The sequence below is a fragment of the Gouania willdenowi genome, chromosome 3 (genome assembly GCF_900634775.1).
Source record: "Gouania willdenowi chromosome 3, fGouWil2.1, whole genome shotgun sequence".
Taxonomy (NCBI): domain Eukaryota; kingdom Metazoa; phylum Chordata; class Actinopteri; order Blenniiformes; family Gobiesocidae; genus Gouania; species Gouania willdenowi.
In genome coordinates, this window is record NC_041046.1 from 20,686,615 (window position 1) to 20,713,849 (window position 27,235).

General features: G+C 36.8%; 1 protein-coding gene across 2 annotated transcripts in view; it reads right to left on the bottom strand.

Annotated features, from left to right (window-relative positions):
• The window catches only part of mdga1 (MAM domain containing glycosylphosphatidylinositol anchor 1), a 250,869-nt gene that overhangs the window by 36,481 nt on the left and 187,153 nt on the right, over positions 1–27,235 (bottom strand). For both annotated transcript variants that reach the window (XM_028441483.1, XM_028441477.1), the window contains exons 11-17: positions 26,050–26,316; positions 25,773–25,921; positions 15,231–15,411; positions 15,098–15,121; positions 10,226–10,378; positions 9,500–9,661; positions 901–1,031 (exon numbers count right to left, since the gene is read on the bottom strand). In XM_028441483.1, coding sequence (XP_028297284.1) covers positions 901–1,031; positions 9,500–9,661; positions 10,226–10,378; positions 15,098–15,121; positions 15,231–15,411; positions 25,773–25,921; positions 26,050–26,316 — 1,067 coding nt within the window. The remainder of the gene's footprint in view (positions 1–900; positions 1,032–9,499; positions 9,662–10,225; positions 10,379–15,097; positions 15,122–15,230; positions 15,412–25,772; positions 25,922–26,049; positions 26,317–27,235) is intronic.

Here is a 27,235-nt window from a genome sequence, read left to right on the forward strand (position 1 = left end):
GACTACGAAAATCTCTAAATGCTGTATCCAACTTTTACTGATAAAAATGATGTCTTCTTCTTGCCTCCAAGCGAACTTCTTCTTCTAATGCTTTATTTCCAGCAGAGTGGACACCTCTTCAAGCCGTCGAGAACGCGCATCAGCGTCATTTGACGTCACGTCAGCAGAAAATTCAGCCCCGTATTTACAGTACATAATGCATCCAAAAGTCTGTTCAAGGCAGGAGGGAGAAATGTGTGTGGGCTCATTTTCTTTAGCATTAAAAGACTTAAAATTAATGTTTTTTTTTTTTTTTCACAAATCCTGCCCTATGCTCCTTTAAATCAATGGAGAATCCAAGGTTGTTTTCTGTTCTAATGATAGTTGTGGGAGATTTAAGTTGCTGAAGAAAGTTTTAATATCTTCAGGGTTAAGGTTTAAGGCCATCAAGTACAGGCTATGGTAATAATTATGAAATGAATTATCAGTCTCCTGATTTGAATGTGAGGTTTGACCCAATTTATCTAAGATTGCTTCTATATATGAATTGTCCTTGTTGTGATTAAGTTGGTTAGTTAAGTATTTGACTGATCTATTATTGTGATCAGTTTTAATATTGTAATTTCTGTAAAAATTAATCTTTTTTTCAGTCATAATACTAATACATCAGATTCATTTTGCGCTTTAAAAGACTCAAAGACAGGGAAAAGAAGAGAGATGAGGGAAAAAAAAAGAAACATTATTTGATTTATTTGATTTGATTTATTTTAAGTTATGAAGTTTATACCACAAGGGCTCACTTAGATATTCTGTGTATTCCTCTGTAAGTTGTATAATTATTTCAATTGCCTTTTCTGGATATATATTTCATAAACAGAAAGACTTCAGTAACTAGGACAAAAGAGAACTACCAGTTCTTACCTGGAAGGGCCCACTGGGACTGATATCAAAGAACGCTCTCTTCCAGTTTGGCCCCTGATGTCCAGACTTTGTCCATAACACTGAATCAACAGAGGCAATGCTTCTCACGCGTAGGAGAACGTTAAGAGTCCCTGTTAAAGAAAAAAGCACAAACAGTTAATCATGTACAGTACATACAAAAAATACACATACACAGAAAGTCATACAAAAGGCTTAGTAAACCCTAGCAGTGCATTCTCACACACATTTTCCTTCCTTTTCCTTCCTTCAGCTCTCTCAATTTCAGTATAAAACACAATTGTCCTCGAAAATAAATCTGCAGGTAAGTAAAGAGCAAAAATGTGGTGAAAGTTTATACATTTGGTATCACACAAGACTGAAAGGTATACAATTTCAGTTGCAGGGTGACTATAGAAGGGACACTTGTGCTCATCTGCAAGACACTACGACACCTCCTCTGGGTGCTTTGTGTTATTAGAGACGTCGTTAATATGATATTAATATAAAACTGGTAGTGAATCATTATGCAATGAACAGAGACCAATAAAAATGCCAACGCATAATCATTGCACAGCGCACAGCTTTTAAATCCTGTATTGTTTTTGCAACCCTTGAGTTCAGCTCCTTATTGCTTGTCCTGTGTGATTTAAAATGCAAATTATAAAAGACAGTTCAAATTACAACAAAATGATTTGTCAAAATCACGCAATTTCTCATTGTTGCTTTGTCAGTGCATAAAGCCTATCCAGTGGTCAGGCACTTATGCACATTGCATTCGGGTGACAATTAAAATTGTGAAGTCCCATGGATAATATGCAGTGACGTGCTGTGAGCACTAGGACGAGGACTAGGAGCACTTGCAAATCGAGTCCACCATTGTCGATACCAGTGACAATTTCATATGTTTCAGCTTGCAAGTGTTAATCTAACAAAATCAAGCTCGAAAAACACCATTAAAGAAAATTAAACAATTATTCAAAGCAGCCTCCATACTCTCCTAACAAGATATATCTCATGGCACAGCAGCACATTTGTTGTTGGTGTTGGAAACACAGAAACGCAGAGAAAATGTCAACAACAACAACAACAACTCAGAACAGCCGGTTCAGTGAGGCCATTCACTGTGGAAAGTACAAACAATTTTCTGACCTTTCCCTTGCTGAAGGTCTGGTAGCTCAGGTGTTGTTCTCCCATCTTTTAAAAGCTGTCATTTTTCCTCAAAAGAAAGTTTGTTTATCATCTCTAGCGTTGTCATCCTGCCTGTAATGTTATTTCACCCACTAGCTAGAAAACTTAGCAGCGGCCACGCTGTACCAATTCACTAATGCACTGTGAACGTACGTATAGAATTTAGCATAGCACGGTTACGTCCAAAGGCAGCGTAGAGAGCTGCCTTTTTACGTAAATGGTTTTCATATTGGGGAATTGACCGCATGTGAGACTTGTGCAGCATCTCTGCCGTACCAGGAAATAGCGATGTTAAGTCATTTGGGCTATGAAAAGCACAAAATGTTGACACTTTCAAACTTATAGGTACTGTAGGCTATTGGAAATTGAAAAATAAATTATAATTATATTATAATTAAAACAAATAATCAAAATATCAATTCACCCTTGGATAGCTACTGTCTACCATGACTGCACGTCACTGATATGTGATATGCCATAGACAGTGACAATCCAGTGGGTGGATGTTTTTTTGCATTCTCAAACATAAATAAGTTTAAAAAAAAGCCTAGCAGTGAGACTTGGAGAGAGGATGTCAGTAAGAAGCCAAAGAGAAGAGAACGAATGAATGATTAACTAAATACCCGTACATTTGTAATTAAGCTCAGCTATTTATGAAGAGTATACACTTTACTGCCATGTTAAACTACCATTAGAGCTTGGAAGAAGTGATCCAAGCAGACTGCTGCGCTTTCTCGCAGGTCTCTAAGGTGTGAGAAAACGATTTATCTTCTTAACAATCTCCAGCAGGCTTCTAATTGGAACATTAACCAACCAGCAGTCTCTTAAACAAATATGCATGCAGGGGGGCATGGCATGTGTGCTTATACACTGTATTTATGTCTCAGTGTTAGTACGAGTGTGTGACACTGTGTCTTTGCACACAAGCTTTTGTCTAGTAGCTCGCTGGAAATATCTATTTTCATAAATAAAATCAGTTGTGATCTGTTGGGTCCATGTATGTGCACAATGTGCGAGGCAGTCTCTACAGCTTATACAATACAATATAAAATACACAAGATTTCAAGTACTACGGCAATGGTAGCATTGACAATTAATCTGAGCTATGAAAACATGAAAATAATTAGAAAATGTTGACATATTGTTATTGTTTATTAAATATAGCATGACAAATATTTTTTGTGATTATAACTGTTAAATTACCAATGGTAATGATTACTTTTTCTTTGATAACCTCCGCCAATGATTGTGACATTTTATGTTATTTTCATTTTATTAAATTCTGGAGGAGATTTAGATCAATATACTAATTCTGGATCAGTTTAAAAAAAAAAAAAACTGTATCTTTTATTATTGGTGAAAAAACAACAACTCATATCTCGGTTTGTAATGGTTAATCTTTATGAGATTTGACTCAGTTATGTTGGGTTGGCTCCTCAATTTACCCCATCTGGATTGGATTCAAATTGCACTTTTAGGGTGTACTCACACTGGCAACTGGGGACGTTCCTAACCAGTCCTGTGCATGTGTGTGAAACCATGGGGTACCATTGTCTGTCCTGCGTAGGTGTTAACTGCACCGCAAGGGAGGTAACGGCTAATGGTCCTGCTGGAAGAGGTGGGCCAAACAGTTTGCCAGACAGGCACGGTCGGCCACGCATGCACACAGACAACTCAACCGATGCGCAAAACGTGATGACGGTATCGTGCGACGCTTTACGGCACATACACATCTGCATTCCACAATGATAGCAGTGTCAGAGGTGCTCATTGGTTGATGAAAAGGTTGGAGTTGGTGTTCACACTTCAAAAAAAAAAAATGGGGTGCCCATACACTTGGACCTACTGTATCGTCATTATTGGGGATAGAAATGTCTTCCAAGCCTTTAAAGTGTGAATGATCATGGTGCCATGATCAGGATCATTGATCCAGATAAATGCCAATATCTGGAAAAGAGGATATTTGGCCCTTGGCAGGGCTTTGCTTTCTCTTAGTGTTCTTGCTGTTAATGTTATGATGGTTTTCAATGAAAGATGAAGTCAGGGATAAGGAAACAGACTTGAAGATCAGAGTATTTAGATACAGAAACAACACAAACCAGCCGGCTGAGGACCCTCATCCTTGACTCGAAATATTTTCATCAAAAGCCACCAAAACAGTTAATTAGGTAAATGTTTGACATAATACTAATGTTTACGAGAATACCATTATTCTCAGATCGAGTTTCGGGGGACACAATTTTCTCCTTAAGCAAGGCAAGGCCAAATAAGACTATATACAGTATATGTGTAAACTGGAGCTGCACTAACAGATGGCTTGATCCTACCATGTAGAGACAAACTGTGCGGTAAAGGGGGAGTGAATTAATACTAATTAAAAGATAAACCAGTGCAAACAACAGTCCATGGGTTTTACACTGACACTAACAAATGGTTTGAAGTGTAATTCTTTGATTGAGATAAATGACCTACATGTAGGCACTACTGTAGGCAGAGAGGAAGTTATGTGCTCAAAGGGTGTAATTATGTACATATAAGACCGTATACTGCCCTAGCTACAATCACTTTGGTTAATAAATGAAACAATTGAACAAATGACAATTTTGAATTTAGGATATCTAATAACTGAACATAACTTGTAAAGATAAAAAAAAGTAATACAAAAAAAAAAATAGGCACAATTAACACCCAATAATGTTGATCATTACTCTGAAAGTTATTGCTGTAATGACTGCAAGGAAAACTCCCACACCAAGTCTGTTGTTTCACAACTTTACTGATGACATTTTGAAGGAACGTAATGTAAGCTACATCAATCCCTATATATTTCAGGTACATATTTTATAGGTAAACAGACTACTTAAATGAAAAACATGACTTAAAACAAAATGTGCATCTCAACATCTACCCTGGTTACACAAGGGATTCAAAATATTTATACCATGCTTCTGCAAACCTTCTTTAGAGCCCTGCATTTGTCCCAACTTTGTCTAATTTTGCTGCCTTGGATTGGGTGACAAAAACTCCTTGTATATAGAATGTTATATACAGATTACCTCAATTTTAATGTAAGAGCAATTCTTTAACAAATAATATTGAATTGAACCTTGGCAATGAAACCATATGGGCCATACAATACAATCTTTCAGAAGCTACAGATTGTATGCAGTGCATTATCATCCATATGACATTTGACAACATTGGTCTTTCCTGACATGAAAAGAAATCCCCTCTTCTATCAAGATCTACTTTAAAAAGTGACGTATAAGCTGACATTCATACTGCAGAAGAAATCTCAAAGGCCTAGTGGTTAAGGACGCTGGGCTTGTAATCGAAGGGTTGCCGGTTCAAGTCTCACCTGGGCCATCACTGTGGGATGTTGAGCAAGTCCCTTAACCCCAAACTGCTCCCCAGGCGCCGCAAAAATGGCTGCCCACTGCTCCTCAGGGATGGGTTAAATGCAGAGGACAAATTCCATGTATGTAATAACATTACATGGCCAATTAAAGGCGAAAGCCCTGATTTAATCTCTAGTTTGGGAACAAAATACACAAGTTGAAAGAATAAAATACTTTTTTGGGCTGCATGAAAGCTCCTCCGTCATTGTTAATTGAGCACAGTGGAGTCAGGGGACAGTTTTATCTTAGAAATACAAAGAAACTTGTGTCAGTGTTTGTGTTTTATCTGCTAAACTCAAAATGTCTTTTCTTCTCATACAATTTCATCCCCATGTCAGCCTCCATTCTTATCAACTACTAAGGACCACCCACATATCTTATCACAAGTGCGTGCTTCTACAAGACAGGCTGGAAGAAAAAGTACTCTGCTAAGAAGAGTATTGATTGGATTGAGATTAAGCGAACAGCGTTGGTAGATGAGTAACTAAGGCTCAATCAGTGCTTTTTTTTCTATCGTAAAGACACATTAAAAACAAATCATTTGTTCAAGGAAAGCACATTATTAGTGCGATGGCCTGGGTATATGCTGTGACATTATTTTTTTCCCCACTTTGGCATTGCTTAGGGAAACGACAGCACATAGGGTGAAGTTTGAAATGAGAAAAGTGTTCACAAAGCATTATTACAACTCCAACTCTAATTTGCCTTCCATCACTGTGAAGTGAATAAATCCTATGATTCTAAATCAACTTGCCAGTGGCTGTCTTTAACAATCAGCCAGTCTGAAGCACTGCTCATTGCCAAGTACAACTAATTAAACTGGGTTCGTAAACGCTGCCAGGATTCCCCTGAAGAGACACATTGAGGTAACCAGCAGAACTCATCACCTCGGGAAGTCTTAATACACAGTACTTTCTTCATGCAATCTAAAAATTCTAAACAGACTCCGAGCATTCATCTTTATTTTTTTATTCAGCTAAATCTTTAGGACTATTTGTTTTTGTAAGGTCAAGCCTAAGGGATTATTACAACACTTGCATTCAAGTTCAATAAGCCTATTGAGCAGTAGTAGTGTTATAGCATCCTACTACTGCTCAAAAGTTGATAGCTTCAGAGTCTTTGCCTTATTTCCTCACAATGTTTGTTGCACTTTTCTTTTTCCCTTCATTTCATTCCTGCAGTCTTATTTGCTCTCAGACTTGTCATTTTCATCCACCTGTTTTCCTCAAGACAGGCCGACCCTTATCGCCCCTTATCTTTTCTCGTCACATCTATCTTCACACCGACAACCTCAGTCTTATCCTCTGCTTTTGTCATTACCAGTCACATCGTGTCTTCCTAACAAGAGAGTTAGCACTGCCAAGGTAAGGCAATTAAAGGGACAACAAATTGGAGCAGACTGTGGGAACAACATTGGAAATTGAGGGAGGGCTTGTAACAGAGCTTTGAAACAGACCACACTAATTGTTAGCAAGTGCTGTGTGAGTGGGATTTGATTGAATCTGGTCTAATTTATTTGGTTGTAAATTGGCAGCAGCAGATTTAACCAGCCTGAGTCCTGAAGGATAGCATCAAAGAGAAGCAGTAGTGTCCCTATCCATTTACGTATCAATCTGCGTATCTATCTATCTATCTATATACTGTATATATATATATCTATATATATATATATAGACCATCTTGCATGCCTGCATGTTACATCGGGGGGGCCTCTGTATAGTGGATTAAGTGGGGGTGATGTAAGACCTGCCAGGCCCTGTTTGGTACCTTGTTGGGTTCTGGGCTCACCGTGCTAAAGACCAGGGTAACATGAAGGGGAAGAGGTGGCCTCTGGCTCTCCGCGGTGCTTAGCTGGGGTTCCCGGGTGCTGGTGGGGTGGCTTGCGGCCTCCTCCTTTGTGCCTTGGGTGGCCCGGGGCGCTGCCACCGTTCCTCGGAGGGCTGCTACTATGGCTGCTACTGACCCAGATCCCTTTGGTCCTGGGATCAGCTATTGGCAGGTGCCTGCTGGCTGCCTGGCTAGCGAGGCGCTGGTTCATCCTCGGTTGGGGTTTCAGCCCTTCTGCTTGGGTCTGGAGTTGAGGTGTGCCTCTGCCTCTCCCCTGGGGAGCTGAGTTTTTTGGGTGTGAATGGGTGTGGGGTGGTACTGGTGGGGGGCACGGGGTAGTGTGGCGAGGAGGTGGCTTGGTGCATTTGGTCCTTGGCTTCTTAAGGCTCAAACATACTCGTGTGGATCTCGCGCACAACAGACTCAGCACGGACTGTCCGCTCTCCTGAGAGCTTACATACTTTGGCGCACCACCATGTAGTAGTTTCCATTAAAATCCTACATGTCCTATGATTCTGCAGTCCTTGTTATCCTCGGACCGCCCGAGTATGTTTGAGCCCTTAGGCTTGCTTGGTTGTGTTGGGGGGATGGGTGGGTGCTGCTGTTCAGTTTGGGATCTGTTGTATGTTTGTAGGGGTGACTCGGCCCCATGGCAAGGTTGGCTCAGGCCTCCTTTTCCCGTCAGGTGCTTCTTGCTTGGCTGTTTTTTTGGGTTTAAGAGGGCTTCATGGTTCACAATAGCGGCTCTTGCACGCACATCAGCGACAGATACACTGGCAAAATGCTCTGGACATTGTGAATGCTCACATTGGGGCTTAACTTTAGAGACGTTGATCCCAAATCAACATTCTATAACAGGTGTCAGCCCCCACCCTTTTCCACACTTCACAGTCACCCTCATTATTTCTAGGCAGTGTGATGTCTCACCCTCTTTCCTATAGAGTATCAGTAAATTGGTACAGTATATAAACCCCACTGCGCAACATTAACATTACATTATACTTTCAGCACAACCAAAAAAGCTAAGAGCCAAATAATTTTTAATGTCCCACCCTAACTCCTTCTCCCTTGTCCTCCCTCCCACAATAGGGCTTAAAACTTTTTACTTGTTTATCTTAACCCTTCCTCAGGGAGGGCAGTGATGCAGGTGAACTCAGCAACAACATAGACATATGTGTGTGTGTGTATATATATATATACACTACACAAAGCGTTCATCTTTGATAGCATTTGCAAACAAGAAATAAATAAATAAAATTAAAAGCCAAAAGATGAAGTTAAAAAATCTTTAAGAACAGCATTCTCTATGACATCTCTTTTGTCAAAAAGTGCAAAATAATTTGTCGCTAATTAAAACCCAATGACCCTATTACTGAAGCCACCTAATATAATATTGCTGGAGAAAAATATATGTGCCACTTACAGAGGATGAAAACCTAAATTTCTAACTTTTCACAACAAAAGCCACAAACATGTATAATCAACAGATGACTACCACAGCTGTTTTTTGATTTAAAATCACAAGTACCCATTGTTTTAATAACACAAGTACCCATTGTTTTAATAACACAAAGTAAAATTAACATAACTACATCATTTGAAAAATAACTCTCCCCTATATTCCTAAATCACTTTGGCTTTGAACTTTAGCTTTTTCTGTTATCAAACATGAGGTTGTGCTCATACACTATTTACAGTTGCTTCTTCACAAATACAATTTATAATGGAAACAAATGACTTTCCTAAAAACGTACTTGCCTTTATTTTTTTAATCGAGCTCTGTTTTCTGTTTATAGAAACTCTAATGCAGCACACTGTCTACATGCACGTTTGTTTCTGTGGTCATGTTGTGTCCGTGGTTATATGTACTTGTAGATGTGCATGTGACCATGCGTGGTTTCAGACTGCAGGTGTGTAGGCTTCATGATGTATGCAGTCTAACTATGTGACAGAACATATTATGATGAACAGCTCCCCCAAATGACTGATGGTGTTTTGCCACTGCCATAAATCACACCCACTGTTCGCTACAAGCGCCTGAAAGCACACACACACACGCACACACACAAACCTCAACATACAAGGGTAATTCTAAACTAAATAGGTTTGAATGGAGCAATTTCTTTTCACAGGTAGATAAATTCTTAATTTAATAAGCATTTTTGAACCCACTCTTTTAGACTCACCAATGTGTTTGCCCTTCATGTGATAGTAGAAGGACACACAATAAGGGACTCTGCCGGAGCCTTTGGGTCCTCTGACAGAAGATACATTAAAAAGCGGTGACAGTAGACGAGCTTTGTCTCCTTGGATACGTGGACGTGATGCTTCAATGTACATGTAGTACCCTTGAAAAAGTATTCAAGAACAAATAAATGTCAATAAATGACTTTCTCCAAAGATTTAAATTGTTGCAAATCCTAGCAAAAAAACGATTTTTAAAAAAATAGTTTTTCTTTTTAAACTTTATGCCACCATAAAGACACTGCATCTATCTTTGCAAAAAATGCAGCATTTATAGTTCAATATATGTGACAATCTGACTATTAGGTCTAGCTACTTTAATTCCTATATGAACAGGATAATTCAGCTTAACAAAAAAATTCAATCACCACTCAGTTAAATGCGCAGTTAGAAAAATCTCTAAAAAAAAAAAATATGAAAAAATGTGTGTCCTAGATATATAATAGTACTCATTTTTTAACCAGGCATTCAGTAGCCTTGGTCCACTGTAGAGTGAGCTGAGATCAGGTATAAATGATTATTTTCCAAATTGGTGTGCAAAAAATCATTAGGAGAGCCAATGCTAATAGCTCAAAATGTTAATAGTGTGTTTAAACTTCGTGGTGTTTTAAATAAAACTACCATTACTGACTTGTGACTTATTTGAAATGACTTCCCAGTTTCCTTACCCTCCTTCGTCCCACTGCGATCAGTCTCTGGGCCGGTGTTGGCAGATCTCTTAGGGTTCTGCGTCAGGTGATTTTGTCTGGTCCAATCAAATATGTCACTCCTGTCTTGAGAGAATCCACATATTCGCTCATCCTCAAATCCACATACATGATCTGTTACACATGGAAGGACAAAAAATAAATCAAGACACAAAGTTTGGATAGTTGGATACATTTAACATTATACACTACATTTGATAAAAGCACCTTTGAAAACTATTTTACCAAGGAATTAATAGTGACACTTTGGGTACATAATAACCTTTTCAAAACATACTTTAAATCAGACAACTAATTACTGTCAGAGTGATGGGCGCAGTGTAGGCGGCTAGGCATATAACTTTAAACTGCACTCTAAATACATAATTCCGATGCATGATTCAATTATGGAGACATTGTCGTGAGCATATCAGGTCAACATAGACATGTGTAAATAAACTCATAAAATTAGTATTTTTAAAGCTTTAAATGCAGTATGCACGGGATGCACTACATAAAGCTATTGACTTAACTACTGTAATTGCAACACTAAGATACCATATTGATTCAGTGATTCAGGGAGATCAATATGACCACCTATAATGAGAAACTCTTTTGGACAAATGTGCCACAGTTTGTAAAAGTGACAGAAATAACAACAAAAGTAGCTAAACTGAGATTAATGTAATCTTCTACACATCTTGTTCAATAATTGGTTAAATTATCCTGAAGGTATAGGCTTCTTTTTTATTTTAGATATTTTACAAGCTTTATTAGTAGCTCAAAAATTAGGAAGTGGATGACAGCTGACTGCATCAGACATGTTGGATCAAATTCTCTGTTGGACAAATACTCTAAAGTTGGCCTCGTGCAAATCAATCAGATTCACAGGACCGCAGTAGATGGCAGTTAAAAGCTTTTTTTTCATAGACTTCCAAAAACACTAAATGTCTTTACAATGGTGTTGTTTTGTTTTTTGTTTTTTTAAATGAGTATAACGTTTAATATGACCACATTGTATGACATAAAAAAACAAACTTCATAAAGGCTTTAAACTTGTCAATCTTGAATTTGAATGATGCCATTAGGTAAGATAATGGGACTCTTTGGCCCATCTGAGGGGCATTGTTGTCATTAAAACCAGTGACGTGCCATCAGGGTAGGCAAGGTAGGCAGTGCCTACCCAAGGGTGAATTGGTATTTTGATTATTGGTTTTAATTGTGAAATAATTATAAATTATTTATTTTTCCATTTCCAATAGCCTACAGTACCTATAAGTTTGAAAGTGTCAACATTTTGTGCGTTTCATAGCCCAAATTACTAAACAGCGCTATTTCCTCGAACAGCTGCACAGTCTCACTCCGATGTAAGTCAGAGGGAGGCCACACCCCCTCCCAAAGGCACATTGCTGCTCTGCCTCTGTTCCCATAGCGTGTTTTTACGTGTTTGCGCATGCACAGTCAGGTCCCCAAGATGCCAACCATTTATGTCCAAAGGCAGCGTAGAGAGCTGCCTTTGGACGTAACCATGCCATGCTAAATGCTATACCTAAGTTCACAGTACATTAGTGAATTGATCCCATGTGACCGCTGCTGCTACGTTCTCTAGCTAGTGGGCGGGATAATACTACAGTCAGAATGACAGCGCTAAAGACGATAAAGAAACGTTCTTTTGAGAAAAAACTACAGCTTTTAAAAGATGGGAGACCAACATCTGAGTTACCAGACCTTCAGCAAAGGGAAGGTCAGAAAATGTTTCATACTTTTCACAGTGAACGGTACAAAAAAAAGGATTGGCTTTGTGGATGCTCCTCGCTCAGGCTGTTCCGAGTTGTTGTTGTTGTTGTCTTTTTCTCCATGTTTCTGTGTTTCCAAGACAAACAATGGATGCGCTGCCATGTCATGAGATATATCATGTTGGGAGAGTATGGAGGCTATATTGAATAATTGTTTATGTTTCTTTTATGGTGTTTTGATTTTGTTGGTGGTTTAGATGGCTAAATGCTTGTTCATGTGGATCTTGTTGGGTTTTTTTTTTTTTCTTATTATGAATTTTATATTTTGATAAGCGCATTGAGATGACTTTGTTGGAAATTGCTTTATACAAATAAAATTGATTTGAATTGAAATAACACTTGGCAGTAGAAACATGAAATAGTCATTGGTGGTCTCGCTTTGCAACATGGCCGACCTAGCATTGTCCAACCCAAGTAGACCAGTAAAGGTACAGTCAGTGCCCAATCTTTTCATGGGCCTGATCCTTTCAGATCCTTTCAACGCCTTCGCATGGTCTACATCACTTCCTTGAATCGCAATCTTTACGACAGAGCTCCTGAGACAAGATATTTGAATGTAAACCGACCATAACACGATTGTTAAATATTTTAACTCATTGACTGCCAAAGACGTTTTTTGGTTTAGTAACGGTGACTGCCAAAGACGTCTATAGATGTTAATTTGTGTTTTTCGGCTGGTGTTGCTAAGAGACCGTGTGACAAAGTTCTCCTGTGAATATTTAACTTGTATCATGATGTAGTGACCAACTGGTGCCATGTAGGTGGCAGCAGCGCAACTTTGGATGAGAGATCACCCATGTTGGGCAGAGCTCAGAGGGAGAGAAAAGGAGTTTGCAAGACAGAAAATGGCACTACCAGAGTTGATGCTGAAGCTCACAGCAGTGCACAGCAGCTCACAGTAGCGCACACTCGACCAGAGCATGTGTGGAACTAAGTGGACTATTGAGAGTATCACGATGGTGAGATAAAACGATAAAAAAAACTGGGCAATCGGTGACACTCGGCATGTCCGGAATGAGGAGGAAGTTGCGTGTGGGAAGAATGACGGGGGGAGAGACTTGGAGGACGACCAAAATACAGTAAGAAATCTATTCAATTCTGACCTAGATAGCAAAATAATAATAACTTTACCATCAAAAGCTCGGTCTCAGTGTTGTTTTTGTAGTTTTATAGTAGGAAATTAATGTTATTGTCCCTAAAGCAAAAAAAAAGCTTCAAAGTAACTAATAGGTAATTTTAGAAAAAGATGATTTTTTCAGAAACTGGCTATTTGTGTGAAACTTGCCTCTATTTACCTGCTATTTATGGAAGAACGAAACAAGCTAGAAACAAAATTATTTTTTTTGATGAAACGAGTCTAATCTTTCCGAATCAGATTTCAGATTGTCATAGAACAAAATATTCTGTGGGTCTTGAAAAATCAGTGAAAATCATCTAAAACCCCTGGCAATATGGGGTTGGCTGCTCTGAAAAGGGCTGGCAGTGAATGAGTTATTAGTACACATGTAAATATATGACTGTTTCTGTGGTGTTTTTAATTGTGAATTAAAAATAAAAGACAAGAAGGAAAAAACACAACAAGACGATATTTATAAAAATGCATCAAAACACAATACACAACATTGACAATCAAAAACCAAACAGAAAATAAAATAAAAACAAAAATAAATTGGATTTCTCTCAAAACATACATTTCTAATCCTTTTAAATAGCAGGGTTTCAACCTTTTAAATACTACACAAACTGCCATAAAATCGGCCGATCAGATATAGACGCGTTTTGCGCATTCGATGAAAGGATCCAAAAGGATCAGGCCTGTGAAAGGATTGGGCAATGACCGGCACTCTGTACTAACATGCAGCCCACTGCAGGAGAACACTGCCTGTGCTCCCCATTAGGGCGTCTAAGTGTGTTTCTATGTTTCATGAGCTAATCTATTACCATTCACACCCTGCTTCACTACACGCTCTTGTTTGAATTTTCGCTGTTGTCCTTGCAGTCTGTTCCAATCTGTTGTTGTTTTAATTGCCTCACCCTGGCAGAGCCAACCACCTAACCTGCCAGGAAAATGCTCAACATCTCTTAATGAAGAAACAGACAAGATGCAATTGATTGGAAAAGAGAGCGGTATCGCATGAAATGGGATGGGAAAGAAAGGAGGAAAAAAGTCAGTAAGTGCAAAAAAGCAAGAGTGAGAGAGATGAGGTGATAAATAAACTATCGTAGTTTAATGTAGTTTTCTTTACTAAATAATGTTCAAGCCATTCCAGTCATACCAGTTAGATTTCCACTAATGACCTCCGACAGCTTTAGATGACTACTTTTTAAATGTTGAAATATTATGAAAAAAGCTGTTTTTGAATAAAACAATCCATGCCTTAAAAAAACAAGACTATGGGTGTCCCGATCCAGTATTGATATCGGATATCGGGCCAATATCAGCCTAAAAAACAAATATCAGATTTTATCGGACTGCATCTAAAATTTCCGATATATATTATATTATATTTATTCAATTGTAGAATACTATAGATATTATGTTGAAGGTTAACATTTAGGTAACCAATTGGTTAATAATAAATGGGTCAGTTTTTCTCATCCCTACTGTTGCTGACTATTGTTCTCTGTTTGAGTAACATCACTTGATCAAGCCTTTTCGAACATTCTACACTACAAAATAAGTAATAAAAGTATGTATGATTCGTGCTGATATTGTATCAAATTGATATCGGTCAATAATCAAGGCCGCAATATCGGTATCGTATCGGATGTGAAAAAGTTGTATCGGGACATCCCTAAACAAGACCAAGAACCAACAATCTTGTTGATTACAAACACCTTTGGGTTGGAGTACAAAAGTAATTTAGGGATGTGTAAATATTAAAATATTTGAAGATTCTTTTGTTTACAACTCGCAGGCCAAGGGAGTACCAGTAAAGAAGATAGACATTACGTTCAGCGGGTAGATAGATGTGGAGCAGATAGACAGCAGAATACCACCACTGTTATTTTTTATTTATTAACCAGGTGAAAAAGAGGAGAATCAGAAATGTCATACCTGATGGTCTTGGGTAGGTGTACGCTGTGTGGGATATAAGACAAAAATTACTAGAAAAAGTTTCATAACCTAAAACACATGTTTAATAGCTAAATATGTTTAATCCAGACAAAGCAAACAAGACAAGACTTACGTTCTGAATATTGAATGATTCGACTGACATAGCCTCCTGTGCTGTAGGTTGTGATGGGAGCCAGTCGGACCTCGTAGGATAGTGGGATTCTCAGGTTGGAGATTACGTATGAAAGCAAAACACCCTTTTCTGGCTCCTTACCTTTGAGGTCTATTTGCTCTGAAACCAGGTTCTGTTTGTTCTACATTTGGACACACAAACATTGAAAAGGAGGGAACATGTTAAAAACAGAACATCAAAATGAAACTGACCAAATATGATCAAATAAGAAATTCTAAGAGGCAAACCTGCTGATTTATAATTACCTCTACAAAGTCCAGATGGAAAGAAAACAAACAAAAAAAAAAAATCGATATCCTCAAATTTCAAGAGTTTACCACACAAAACTTTCACAGAAAGAATATCATTAAAGTAACCATTACTTTTTTAAGAGAATCAGCTCTTCTCCAAGCTCAGGGCTCTCAGAAAAATCTGACCTCAACCAAAAGAAAAGTCTGCTATGAACTGTTGACATAAACAATGCAAAATGCTGAATTGGATTCCGTTGAGAAGTTTATTGGTAAAAAATGAAAGTATAGTTTATTTGGGGTTTTTTTTAGCATGTGCGATGAAAGTAAAGATGACTTGAGAATAAGCTCTTTCACATTTAAGAATGTATGGATGATACTAATTTACTCAATGTTATTTGTGTTCTTTAGATAACATTTCTATTGCTAAGAAAACAATTCAGCCACATTGACAACAACTAGGGATGTCCCGATACAACTTTTTCACTTGCGATATGATACCAATATTGCAGCCTTGAGTATTATCCGATACCGATATCGAAACAATACAATATCAGCACGAATCATACATACTTTTATTACTTATTTTGTAGTGTGGAATGTAAGAAAAGGCTTGATTATAAAAACAAAAACAGACCCACTTATAATAAACCAATTGATTACATATAATTAACCTTTTAGAATAAGAATATTCTATAATTGAATAAAATAAATAAAATACAAGATATTGAAAAAATAAATCCAAAAAACCAATATATATTATATCGGAGATTTTAAGATGCAGTCCGATAAAATCCGATATTCGTTTTCTGGCTGATATCGGACCAATTGTTAGGGTTTGTTCTGTTTCCCCCACAGTCATTTATAAAATACCAAACATAAATAATACCACCAGCAACAAACACAACTTGTTGTCAGTTCAGATTTTTCTCTCACCACTATCATCATCATGCATACTGTATGTTCATGTATGTTGGTGTCATTCTTATTGTTGTCTTCACCTTTAAAAACATACACATATATAGTCTCTACAGCCTTGGAGACCCAGTCATGTTTATTTTACCAAAAGCAAGAAGATGTTTGTCTGTTCTCGGGGTTAATTTGTGAAATAATGTTGATAAAAAAAATAAAATGTTAAAATATATTTGAGAGGGTTAAGTGAAGCAGTAGAAATATGTTTGTGTTCTTTGTATATAAAAGAAAGTACATGTGTATACATATACGTATATTTTATTCTTATTTTATTTTTTGCATTATTTGAAAACAGACAACTCAAATGTACTTGAATGCTTGCATTTCTTTTGTGTGTATTATTGAGAAAGGTAGCTTGAATGTTATGATTTATGTTGGGCTTGTTATATACTTAGAAATTGTGATTCATTTTTGAATATTTTAGACTAAAACAAACAAATTGAAAAATAAATTCAAAGTGTGTGAAAATTTTTTTTTTCCAAAACGGTTCAAATCGGACTAAATATAAATAAATAAAATATGACAATTGTTCCCACAAGATATACTGTATGTCTGGAATGGAAGCAATATTTAGCGTAACAAAGGTCGAACGGGTACAATATCATCATGTTTTTGTAGTTTTTGTATTGTTAAAATAATCATTGTATTTTCTTCTTATTTCTTCTTACTTTGATAGAAGAAAACAAGAACAATCCAGGGATCCGGGGTTTTTATTTAGCCAGCTTCACCAAAAGTCACAACTCTATAGAGCCATCTTTTCCTGTTAACCTAATCAGTGACACCTTCATCCACTTCTCTACAAATAAAATAAGAAGTAGAAATCTATTTGGGGGGTTTTATTAAATCACAACTCTAGCTAAATGTTGTGATGAGTGCCATAAGATGATTTATACGAATAAAGTTGATTTGAGTTGAATTATTCAACATTTTATCAAATCTTTGTTAAATATTTCAGTTCTCAATGCAGATTTTTACTTTAATTAAATATTACTAATAGTGTGTGTGTGTATCTTCCATTATTCTCTCTATAACTTTAATAATTAAGCAACAAAAATAAAACCTAAAATGAATCCATTGAACAGGACGAGAAAAAAGAAAGAAAATTAAATTTGCACGATGTCAAGCAACTACTTTTGTCCAATGCTTTTTGAAGCAGAGGTGCATTTGTTAGAGCTATTGAGGTGTTATTCCACCCACGGAAAAAAGGATCCATTAGCTGTGTATCTGCCTGTGATCCAAGCTACTTAAGGACCTGACAGTGAGCGCAATCTAATGCATTAGGTCGGACACTCCAGCATAAAAACTTAGTACACCCACAGCATGCCATTAACATTCCACACATGCTGCAAAGGTGTGTGTGTGTAATATAGCTGCTTGTCTGTGTGTTTCTAATACACATCTACTATGTGTATTCATCAAATGATTAGGAGATTGTCAAGTTTGTGATATTAGTTAGTAAAACATAATGAAGATTAAACTCCAACAAACTAATCTGAAATTTTTTTTTTGGAGGTCCATTGAGACTTGAGAATTTTGTTTGTTAATGCACAAGTCTCTCATGGCAGCACCTTGGACTGCAACTGTCTGCAATGCCATATAAAAATAAAATAGGTTGATTACTTCATTGTCTTTTCTCTGTTTCGTGTTCTAACTAATTAAAACATTTTTTAAATAGTGCCTCTGACAGGTTTTTTTTTCTGTTGCTCTGTATGTCTGACCCATAATATATTGGTTTGTTAAGTGAAGGTTCCATCTGATAAAATTAATCACAATAATAAGAGATTAAGTGCACCTCCATGTGATCCATTGTTCAAGTTACATACAGTAGGTATATGCTTAGATGCAGAGCTTGGTGATGGATCGCGATTGTTATTATTTTTTTTTACCCGATGTAAAAAATGACAATTTTGCTTGTGACGGCATTCAAATAATTGTAATAATAGAATAACTGCTATCTCATGGTGACAGCAGAGCGTTTGCATGACCGTAACGCAGGGGAGATGTCCAGGTATGGTGCATAATTCCCTCAGATGTACAAGTGGTGATGACAGCAATGAGACAAGTGGAAATAGTGCATTTATTTCTCTCCTGTAACATAACAAACTCAGTCTGTTTAAGTCTAATGTGCAGCTTTTAGCATCTCATCACGTTGTGCTTACACACACTCTAAAGGGCCCACATTGTGCTTTTTCATATATCAGCTATATGAAAAAGCAAAAAGCTCAGTTTTTTGTTCTTGAATTGCTAAGTGCGTGCTAAAGTCTGTAATATGAAAAGCTACGCTACAGAACATAGTTAAAGCTACAACTGTTGATGCAACCAAAAGTAGTGTGTTGTTATGGTAAAGCTATTAAAAGGGCCTGTGTGACCAGCATGCTTTTATCACCCGCCAAATTGTCTACTGTAATGTCCCACTTTCTGGTCTTCCCAAAAAGAGTATTTGAAGTTTACAATTACTACAGAATTCAGCAGCTCGTGTCCTGACGAAGACCAGGAGGCAGGAACACATTACACCCATTTGAGAAACGCTCCACGTTTGTTTCAGGATCAATTTTAAAAAGCAACTAAACCCCAAAACCACTTTAATCTGCTGAATACAAATGTATTTGGGTATGAAGTAGTGCTGTTGAGTGATCCTGGTCCAACTCTTAACATTTTAGTCAAAGTATTTCAATTTGGCATATTTAGTTCTAAAGTGACTGCCCTCGATGTGATCATGTGATGTTTTGGGACCATCTTGTGTCACAAACAAGCACTGTTAGCCCCGCCCCTTTTATAAAAACTAGCACCCGTGGGCTCTACAATCTGTGGTGAGTAGGTTGGATTGAAAGAAGAGTGAATAGAGAGGTATATTGAGTAATGTGTAGCGAGTTAGCATAGCATAGATTGTTATTTGGATATTTTATAGTATAGACTGGGCATGTCTTAACTGCTGTAGGAGCCCCGCCCATAATAAAGGCATTTTTTTGAATTTCCCTCCTCGTGGCAGGTCAGCAGAAAGCAGGGGTTTCGTTATTCTTTAATCTTCTTTTACTGGTTTTTAAGCGTCTTAATGCTCTTGGGCTTTCTTATCGTTCAGAACTACTTTTACCCTATGAACCGTCCTGAACCCTGAGGTCCTGCGGCGCTGGCCTTTCAGTAATCCCTACAGTCAGGACACACATTCACAGTGAGGCATCGTTCCAGTTTCACAACCCCCGTCTGTGGAACCGTCTGCCGGCGTACCTCAGGGTTGCAGAAAACATTCATATTTTTAAGAACAGGCTCAAGACCCACTTGTTCAATTTAGCTTTTAACTAGTTAGTAATTTATAGTTTTAGGACTGCTATCATTTATGATGTTTTCATAGTTTTAGGATTGTTATGCTTTATGTTGTTTTTATGGTTTTAGGGTTATCATTCATGTTGTCTTTTAGGATTACTAGCCCAGTGTTTTCTCAAAGGGAGCCCTCTGCACTAGGGGCTGTGATGGGCCGTAGCTGCAGTGGTACTGTCTAGCGGGTCCTCAGTGATGGTGAACGGCTTTTGCTATTATGCTGGGCTGGGGGCTCTGTCTCTGCGCCCTGTGCCCACGGTCTGTGTCCTGCTCCTGGGGCTCCTGATGCAGATGGCTTTTTGTGATGTCTCCTTACCTAGATCCTCTGAACCCAGTCATCCACCATATGCCTTAGTGTTTATTTTTACCCTGTGTGTCTATGTGTGGTGAATAGGGTTTGTAAGGGGTGGATGTTTTTAATTTTGTAAAAGCACTTTGACTTATATTGTGTATTTTTAGGGGGAAAAATAAGTTGAGAAATCTATTTTAGTTCATATCGTCCAGCCCTACCTAGCTATATTTATTGCATGTGTAATCATGAAACATGTATGTGCAGGAACCATAAATCATTTAACCTTCACACAACACTGGCTGTAAGCAACATATGTACACACAACTGCCCTGGTTAGAACGTTGGCAGACGTTCCTGCTTTTATTGGTTCACATTGTTACAGTGCAGCATTAGTTGACTGAACAAATATACCTCCAACTTTATTTTTCTTTCTTTTGCAGAGTGAAACTTTTCTTAAAATGGTGACAGCACCTATCCAAGCTACCATGTCAGCAATCTAATATAATTCACTATGCACAATGCAATTTAATTGTGCAGGAAAATGTGTTTCGTTACTGTGCAAATGATAATGAACTTTGAATCTTGAATCTTGTACATCTCTGTAAAAACACATCGACTCTAATGAAAGCATGTAGTGCAACTAATTTCTCCAAAGTAATACACTTTACATATAAAAAGGTTTTACACCCTACAATTGCAGCATGCTCATTACGGGAACTAAAGCAGGAGGGAAAAAAACTTTATGCTTAGACTTACTTAGTTTTCAATCACAAGTGTAAAGGTTTTGTTATTTTAAAAAATGGAAGAAATAATCTCAATGATGGACGTAATCTGTACGCTATTATGAGATCAGGTCAATTATTTCCAGGAATTCAGTCATTCTTCTTATTGAGTGTTGGGAACCTTTCTTAAATGAACAGATGAGACACCTAACACTTCATTATTAAGAGTGTACGGTTTGAGCCAAATCTTTTAATAATCTACTGAATTTAGTTTGATGTCAATAAACGTGCATTTTTAATCTAAAGCAGGAATGTCCACATTAGTTTTGATTTGATTTTATTTTTCATTCGAACATGAACACACATAATAATAATAATAATAATAATAATAATAATAATAATAATAATAATAATAATAATAATAATACATAAAAATAAATAAATAAATAAATAAATAAATAAATAAATAAATAAATAAATAAATAAAAATCCAACAAAGCAAAAAGAATAAATGTTTACAAAAGGGAAGCCTGTACATGTTAAAAAATACTAAAATTTAGTATAAACTTGTATGATCCTACCCCTCGTAATATCTAGTGTACTTTTTTCTATACATTAATCTTCTTATTATATATACATACATATTTACACCCATTTACACTATAAAATGAGACATAATTAATTGATATATATCCATATCATTATACAATCCATGTATTCCACGATACATTAATCTGTCCAAACGTACACATATACTGTATAGTATGCATATGTAATACATGAATACGAACAAGTATATTTCCAGGATAATGTTTATGATTTGGTTAGTCTACTTTCTACAAAAGGTCAGTTGTATAGTTGTTAAGTATAGGCCAATGTGTGCATGGATCACAGTCTGTGTGAGTGATTGACTTATTTAAAAAGGCAAAGAAAGGGTCGGCTGATAGAAAAGTTGAGATGGTTTAAAGAGGGCAGTGAGCATGTGATGAATAGCAGTGGAAAAGACAGTGGTTTCAGTCAGTGTTGGTAACTGCCAACAAAAAAACAACAGTGTGACAGAGGGTGAGCAAAGTGGAAGACATGAGGGCAAACAAGGGTAAATGCATGGCAGAGAAGATTGACAGCCCTGACATTAGGATGCCTCTTTACACCATTCAAAGGGACATTTTAAATCCATTTAAATGATAAAGCACAGAGAGTAAATACAGTATAAATTGTGCAAAATGTGCGTAGAGTTTATGACTAAAATGGTGTGAGATGGTCTAGTTTTTAATTTTGTATTTTTTACAATAAATATGACATAAATCAGCAGAGTTTGAACTGGTTGTCAAAAATAAAAATGAAAAAAAACTAATGTCTTCACCCTCACATCAAGTGCTGAAGTATTTTTATGCATTACTCATTAATTTCAAAAACATAAAATACATGAGTTTACAACTATGCATTTTCAGTCTAGATGTCAAGGAAATGGATAACCTTTTGGTAAAATAAAACTATACTACTGGATTTATTTGTATGTGCTGTATGTTTCATAAGGGTATATCTGTGATCTGAGAAAATAGAGATGCAAACTATTTATTTAATAATATTTATTGCTATATTCTTTTGCATTTACATATTTATGTTAATTAATGCGTTTTTCTTTTTATAAATAATTATGTTGCCACTTTAATCGGCTGATTTGTGCGTGTTTTACGTGTATCGGCATCGGCCGATGTACGCTGCTGCGTTTGCCGATCCACTTTATTAACAGAGCGGCTGTAACAGGCTACTCCGTGTTGCTGTAGACAGAGGCTGCAGAGCCCCTCCCCCCACTAGCAGAGCGTGAAGCAAGCTCTTCAATCCCAACGGCAAGTTTTAAACTTTCAAAGCATCTTTTAACTGTTTAACTTAACTTAACAAAGTTTTTAACTTTGAGAAGCAGTTTAGTACTTGTTTGAATATTTATTTGTGTTAATGTTGATGCAATTTAGAACAGAAACTTAAGCAGTTTGTTGCTTAATACGCATCTGACATCACGTTATTTTCCTCTGTTCATTTATGTTCTGGGGTTGTGTTGGAATGGACTATTATTCATGATTTCTTTTTGTGTTTAATACTATAATTATATATATCTATACTCAATAATCCTGTTAAGCTATTTTCAGGACAAGGACAAACAGTTCTCTTTCATAATATTTCATGAGAGGTCTCACTCATTTTTTACTTGTTTTTGTTCTAAATCCCCTGTTTTTATTATTTGTTGAATATTTTTTACTTGGTGTCGTTCTACCTCACCTTTGTTCATTTCAATAAATGTTCCCTTTTTTTAACTGAGGCTTGTACCATTTGTTATCATCATTGTGTAATTTTTATAATGTAAATTGAGGGAGGAAAAGTAGTATCGGCTCCAAATATCGGCACAAGAAAATCGGCTAAGGCTGATGGAAAAAAAATTGGTATCGGCCCTAAAAAACCCATATAAATAAAATGGTGTAAACAGAGCTTTCACAGCCTGCCAATGAGCCATCAAGCCATGCATAAAAACACACTTAATGCAGTTAAAGAAAATAAACGACTCAAATGAGCATCAGGTCAAGTAAACAAGCATGAAGTTGTGTCAGATTGAATGCCATTCATTTTGATGTGATCTAAATTTAAATTTGAGCATACAGGCAAAAGTTACAGGCAAAAGTTACAGCCAAGTGTCAGACGTGCATGAAAGAGCACTTCTCCACATGAACTCATCTGAGACCTCATGTATTCACCATTTGTCTGTTTGCCCCTCTGAGACCTCCACCTCATTTCATAAGTGCTAAAAATATCGAGTGTTAAAGTGTTAAAAGGATGAGTTCAAGAAATTGTTAGATGGGTTGTGAAATTGAGACGATATTACATTTGAACGTTCTCATGTTCTATTTAATAGTCGAGAGGGCCGTTGAGATTTACTGCTTTTCTTTAATTTACATCGCACTTTGCTTTGACTTCTCCTTATGTGCTTCCTTATTCACTCTGGCTTTCTGGCTTTTCAATTTTTATTTAGTTACTTTTTGCTTCCTCTATTAATGCTCTCGAAATACAATTACATAGGCATCTTGAGATAAAATTTTCTCTTAAAAACATGCATATACTAAACATAACACATTAAAATCCATATCAGCACATTCTCAATTATCAAAATCAACTTAGCAATTAAAAAACAGTTTTTAATGCAATAAAAGTACTGGTTAAATGGATAGTATGAGAGTCATTACAGAAAGAGGACTGAATAAGAGGGGGGGGGCATATAACATGACCATAAAATAGTGCAGGTAAAAGTAGAACAAGCAGCAACAACTAAAAAGCTTTTCTGAAACGAAGGTTGGACGTGCAGTCTAATGTGCATCTTTAGAGGACCAGTGCACATTTCTGTCTCTCTGAAGAGTCTTTCTTAATAAGGTAAGCAGCCAAATACTATAAAGTGGGAGAGAAATTAGCTATTCATCTGCAGAAAAGCAAGCTGGCAGACCCTACTTTACCCTTTCTTCAGTGACTCAGTCACAAACAGGCACACACAGGCCACTGGTTTATAATTAATTTCTATCCTTTCTGTCCTTTGAGTCCAACTCGATAATCTATGAATAAACACGTGTACAGTATGTATCAAAAAAAGGGAAGGTTTTCTAAGGTTGCTATTGCACATGGACAGAGCTTATACAAACTTAAATGTATTAGATAAGATTGGTTTTAAAGTTGTCTGACAGTAAATGTATATAAGTAACATAAAGAAAATCACACCTTCTAAAATTTAACACATATCTCTCAAGTCATCTGTGTGTACTTATCTTAAACTCCATGTTGAGAATGGGTGTTAATTAATTTAACACACCTCAAAAGTTGTGAAAATGAAGTCATGTTAACAAAAAGGTAGTCATTTGACTGAAAATGTGTGAAAACAACAATATAGACTGCGGTCAGCACATTGGTGTAGTGGATAGCCCTTCTGCCTTACAGCAAGACCTGAACCTTGTAGGCATAAAGAGATAGGAAGACAAATACACTCTAACCTGTAACTAGGAGAAGTGTTGATATAGTTTAAAGTACAATAAATGCATTATTAATCATATCCAGGCTTTGAAAGTTATTGTCCCAACGTTAGGAATCTATTATCAAAATTAAGAAGCATTATCACTGACCAGTGGAGTGAGCAAGTAGAGAAAAATGAGCAGCTGTGGATTTCACTTCTTACTCTCTACCTCTGAGGTCATAAAAAGTGGATAATAAAGCTTTTAATAAAAGGGACAGATGTTAGATCACTGTTAAAGAGGGTTTAATGTGCATCCCTGATGTGTGACTTACGCAGTAACCACAAAACAGTAAAAGAAAAGTACTGAAAAGACTGAGGAAAACGTCCTTTCTGAGGATTATACCGCAAATATAATTTCTATGTTAAATAGGACCACGAGGTGAAAGTAATGGATTACAAGTACTCACGTTACTGTAATTGAGTTGCTTTTATGGATTCTTGTACCTTTTTGAGTATATTTCTAAATCAGTAATACTTGTACTTAAGTAACTTGTTATATTTCTACACCCAACTGTTACTGAGTAAATTATTCTTTTTGTTTTAAAATGATCCACGGACATTGTGAAACTACAAAAAATAAAATAACCAGACAAAAATCAAATGCATCACATCATAGCCGACCGTCTTCATATCTAGATCAGAGAGCATTTTCAGTCTTATAAACAACAGACAGGTGACCACTGTTTGCCTCGGTCTAAGCTATAATGATACATGTCAGTCTGCTGTGTGTTCAGTACACAACATTGATGAGTTCCTCATTGTCAGAATGTGTACCTGCCTGAAATCCTGATAACATGAATTAAATCAGAGCATGAGTGCTCAACACAAGAGTCTATGTCTGTATCTGTAACGGAGAGAGCGCTGAGACGCACAGGAAAGATGAATTCTATATGAATGGGAGTGAGTTACCTTTTGAACGTTAATCCAGTAGCCAATGATAGGGTCTGTAGCGTCAGGATCTTTCTGTGTCCACTGCAGGTTGTAGGAATAGTTGTTTCCTTTCAGGATCCGGACTGGGTTGGGGGTGTCAAAGTAAAACTCAGCATTGTAGGGCTGTGCTGTGGGATGCAATCAGAGTATAGAATGTGATGAAGTCATTAAATGCCAAAAAAAAAAAAGGACACCCTCCAATAAATTGCCCTACAAAGTAAAAGTTCTTTGTTTTTTTTTTGTTTTTTTTACTTACCTGATACATTAAATGTGCATGAGGAGATCCCTGCAGTATTGTTGACTCTGCACTCATAAGTACCATTGTTGGTGGGTTCCAGTCTAAACTTAAGCTCTGGTGTCTCCTTCAAGTCAGGCATTGGCATACGAATCTGATCACCATTGCGGAACCAGCGGATGTATGTGAGACGAGGAGGGTTAGATCGCAACACTGTGCACCTCAGAGTGACCGTCTGGTAGTTTCTGGAGCGCACGTCCTGATAGACTGGGTCCAGGATGGGAGGATCTGCAAAAGCAAAATGAATGAAAAAAAAGTAATTGATGACTTTTATTTCTAAACTTCAAATTGTGTTACTGTTGTGTATTACAAAATGATATGAGAGAATTGCAATAAATGTTTGCACAGTACTTCATTACTACTTTAATAGAACGTACACAGCATTGAAAAGCTTTACTACACCAAAAAAAGGCAAATACAATAATCAATAATCAAACTAATATTCATACTTTGATTAGAATTAAATGGTTATATATTTTATTATTTTCTATTTTTAAGAATCTCCTATTTTTCTATTTATGTGTTACACAACTGTTCTTTTTTTATTTATTTTTTTTTATTTTTTTTATTTAAAACTAGTCAAATTACAGCTTTAATCTTGTCAACCATGAGTGTTTCCTATTTTTCTCCTGAGTTTACTTAACTAATGCCCTCCATTTGGATTTGGCTGCATTCTCATTTTATTTTCTAATTAATGTATTGTTTTAAAGGTACACCTTATCCAATTTAGTCTATACGTCTTAGACTCATAAACAGTGCCAACAAAATACCCCATACATACCCTGCAACTGATGGCAACATGTTTGTCATTCTAAAACCTTAAAGGCAAGGACAAAGTGAAGGAAAGAGGCTTGAGAGGGAATTTGAGGATTAGCCACTGTGCTACAACATGCAGACAGTGTCAAAAACTCTGCAGTGGGGGTGTAATAAACATCAGCGTCATCCATTAATCTTCACAGTGTTTTTTTTTTTTGTTTGTTTTTTTTTTTCCTTGCAGTTTGACTTTCCTTGCGGCAGCAGAAAACATGAGTTTTGACAAATGATCTGACGCAGAACAACTGCTACTGCCCCCGGGGATCAAGCCTTACAAGCCACAATCCATTTAGAGCTGTTAAACTATTCTAACCAGCTGTAATTAACCTATCAT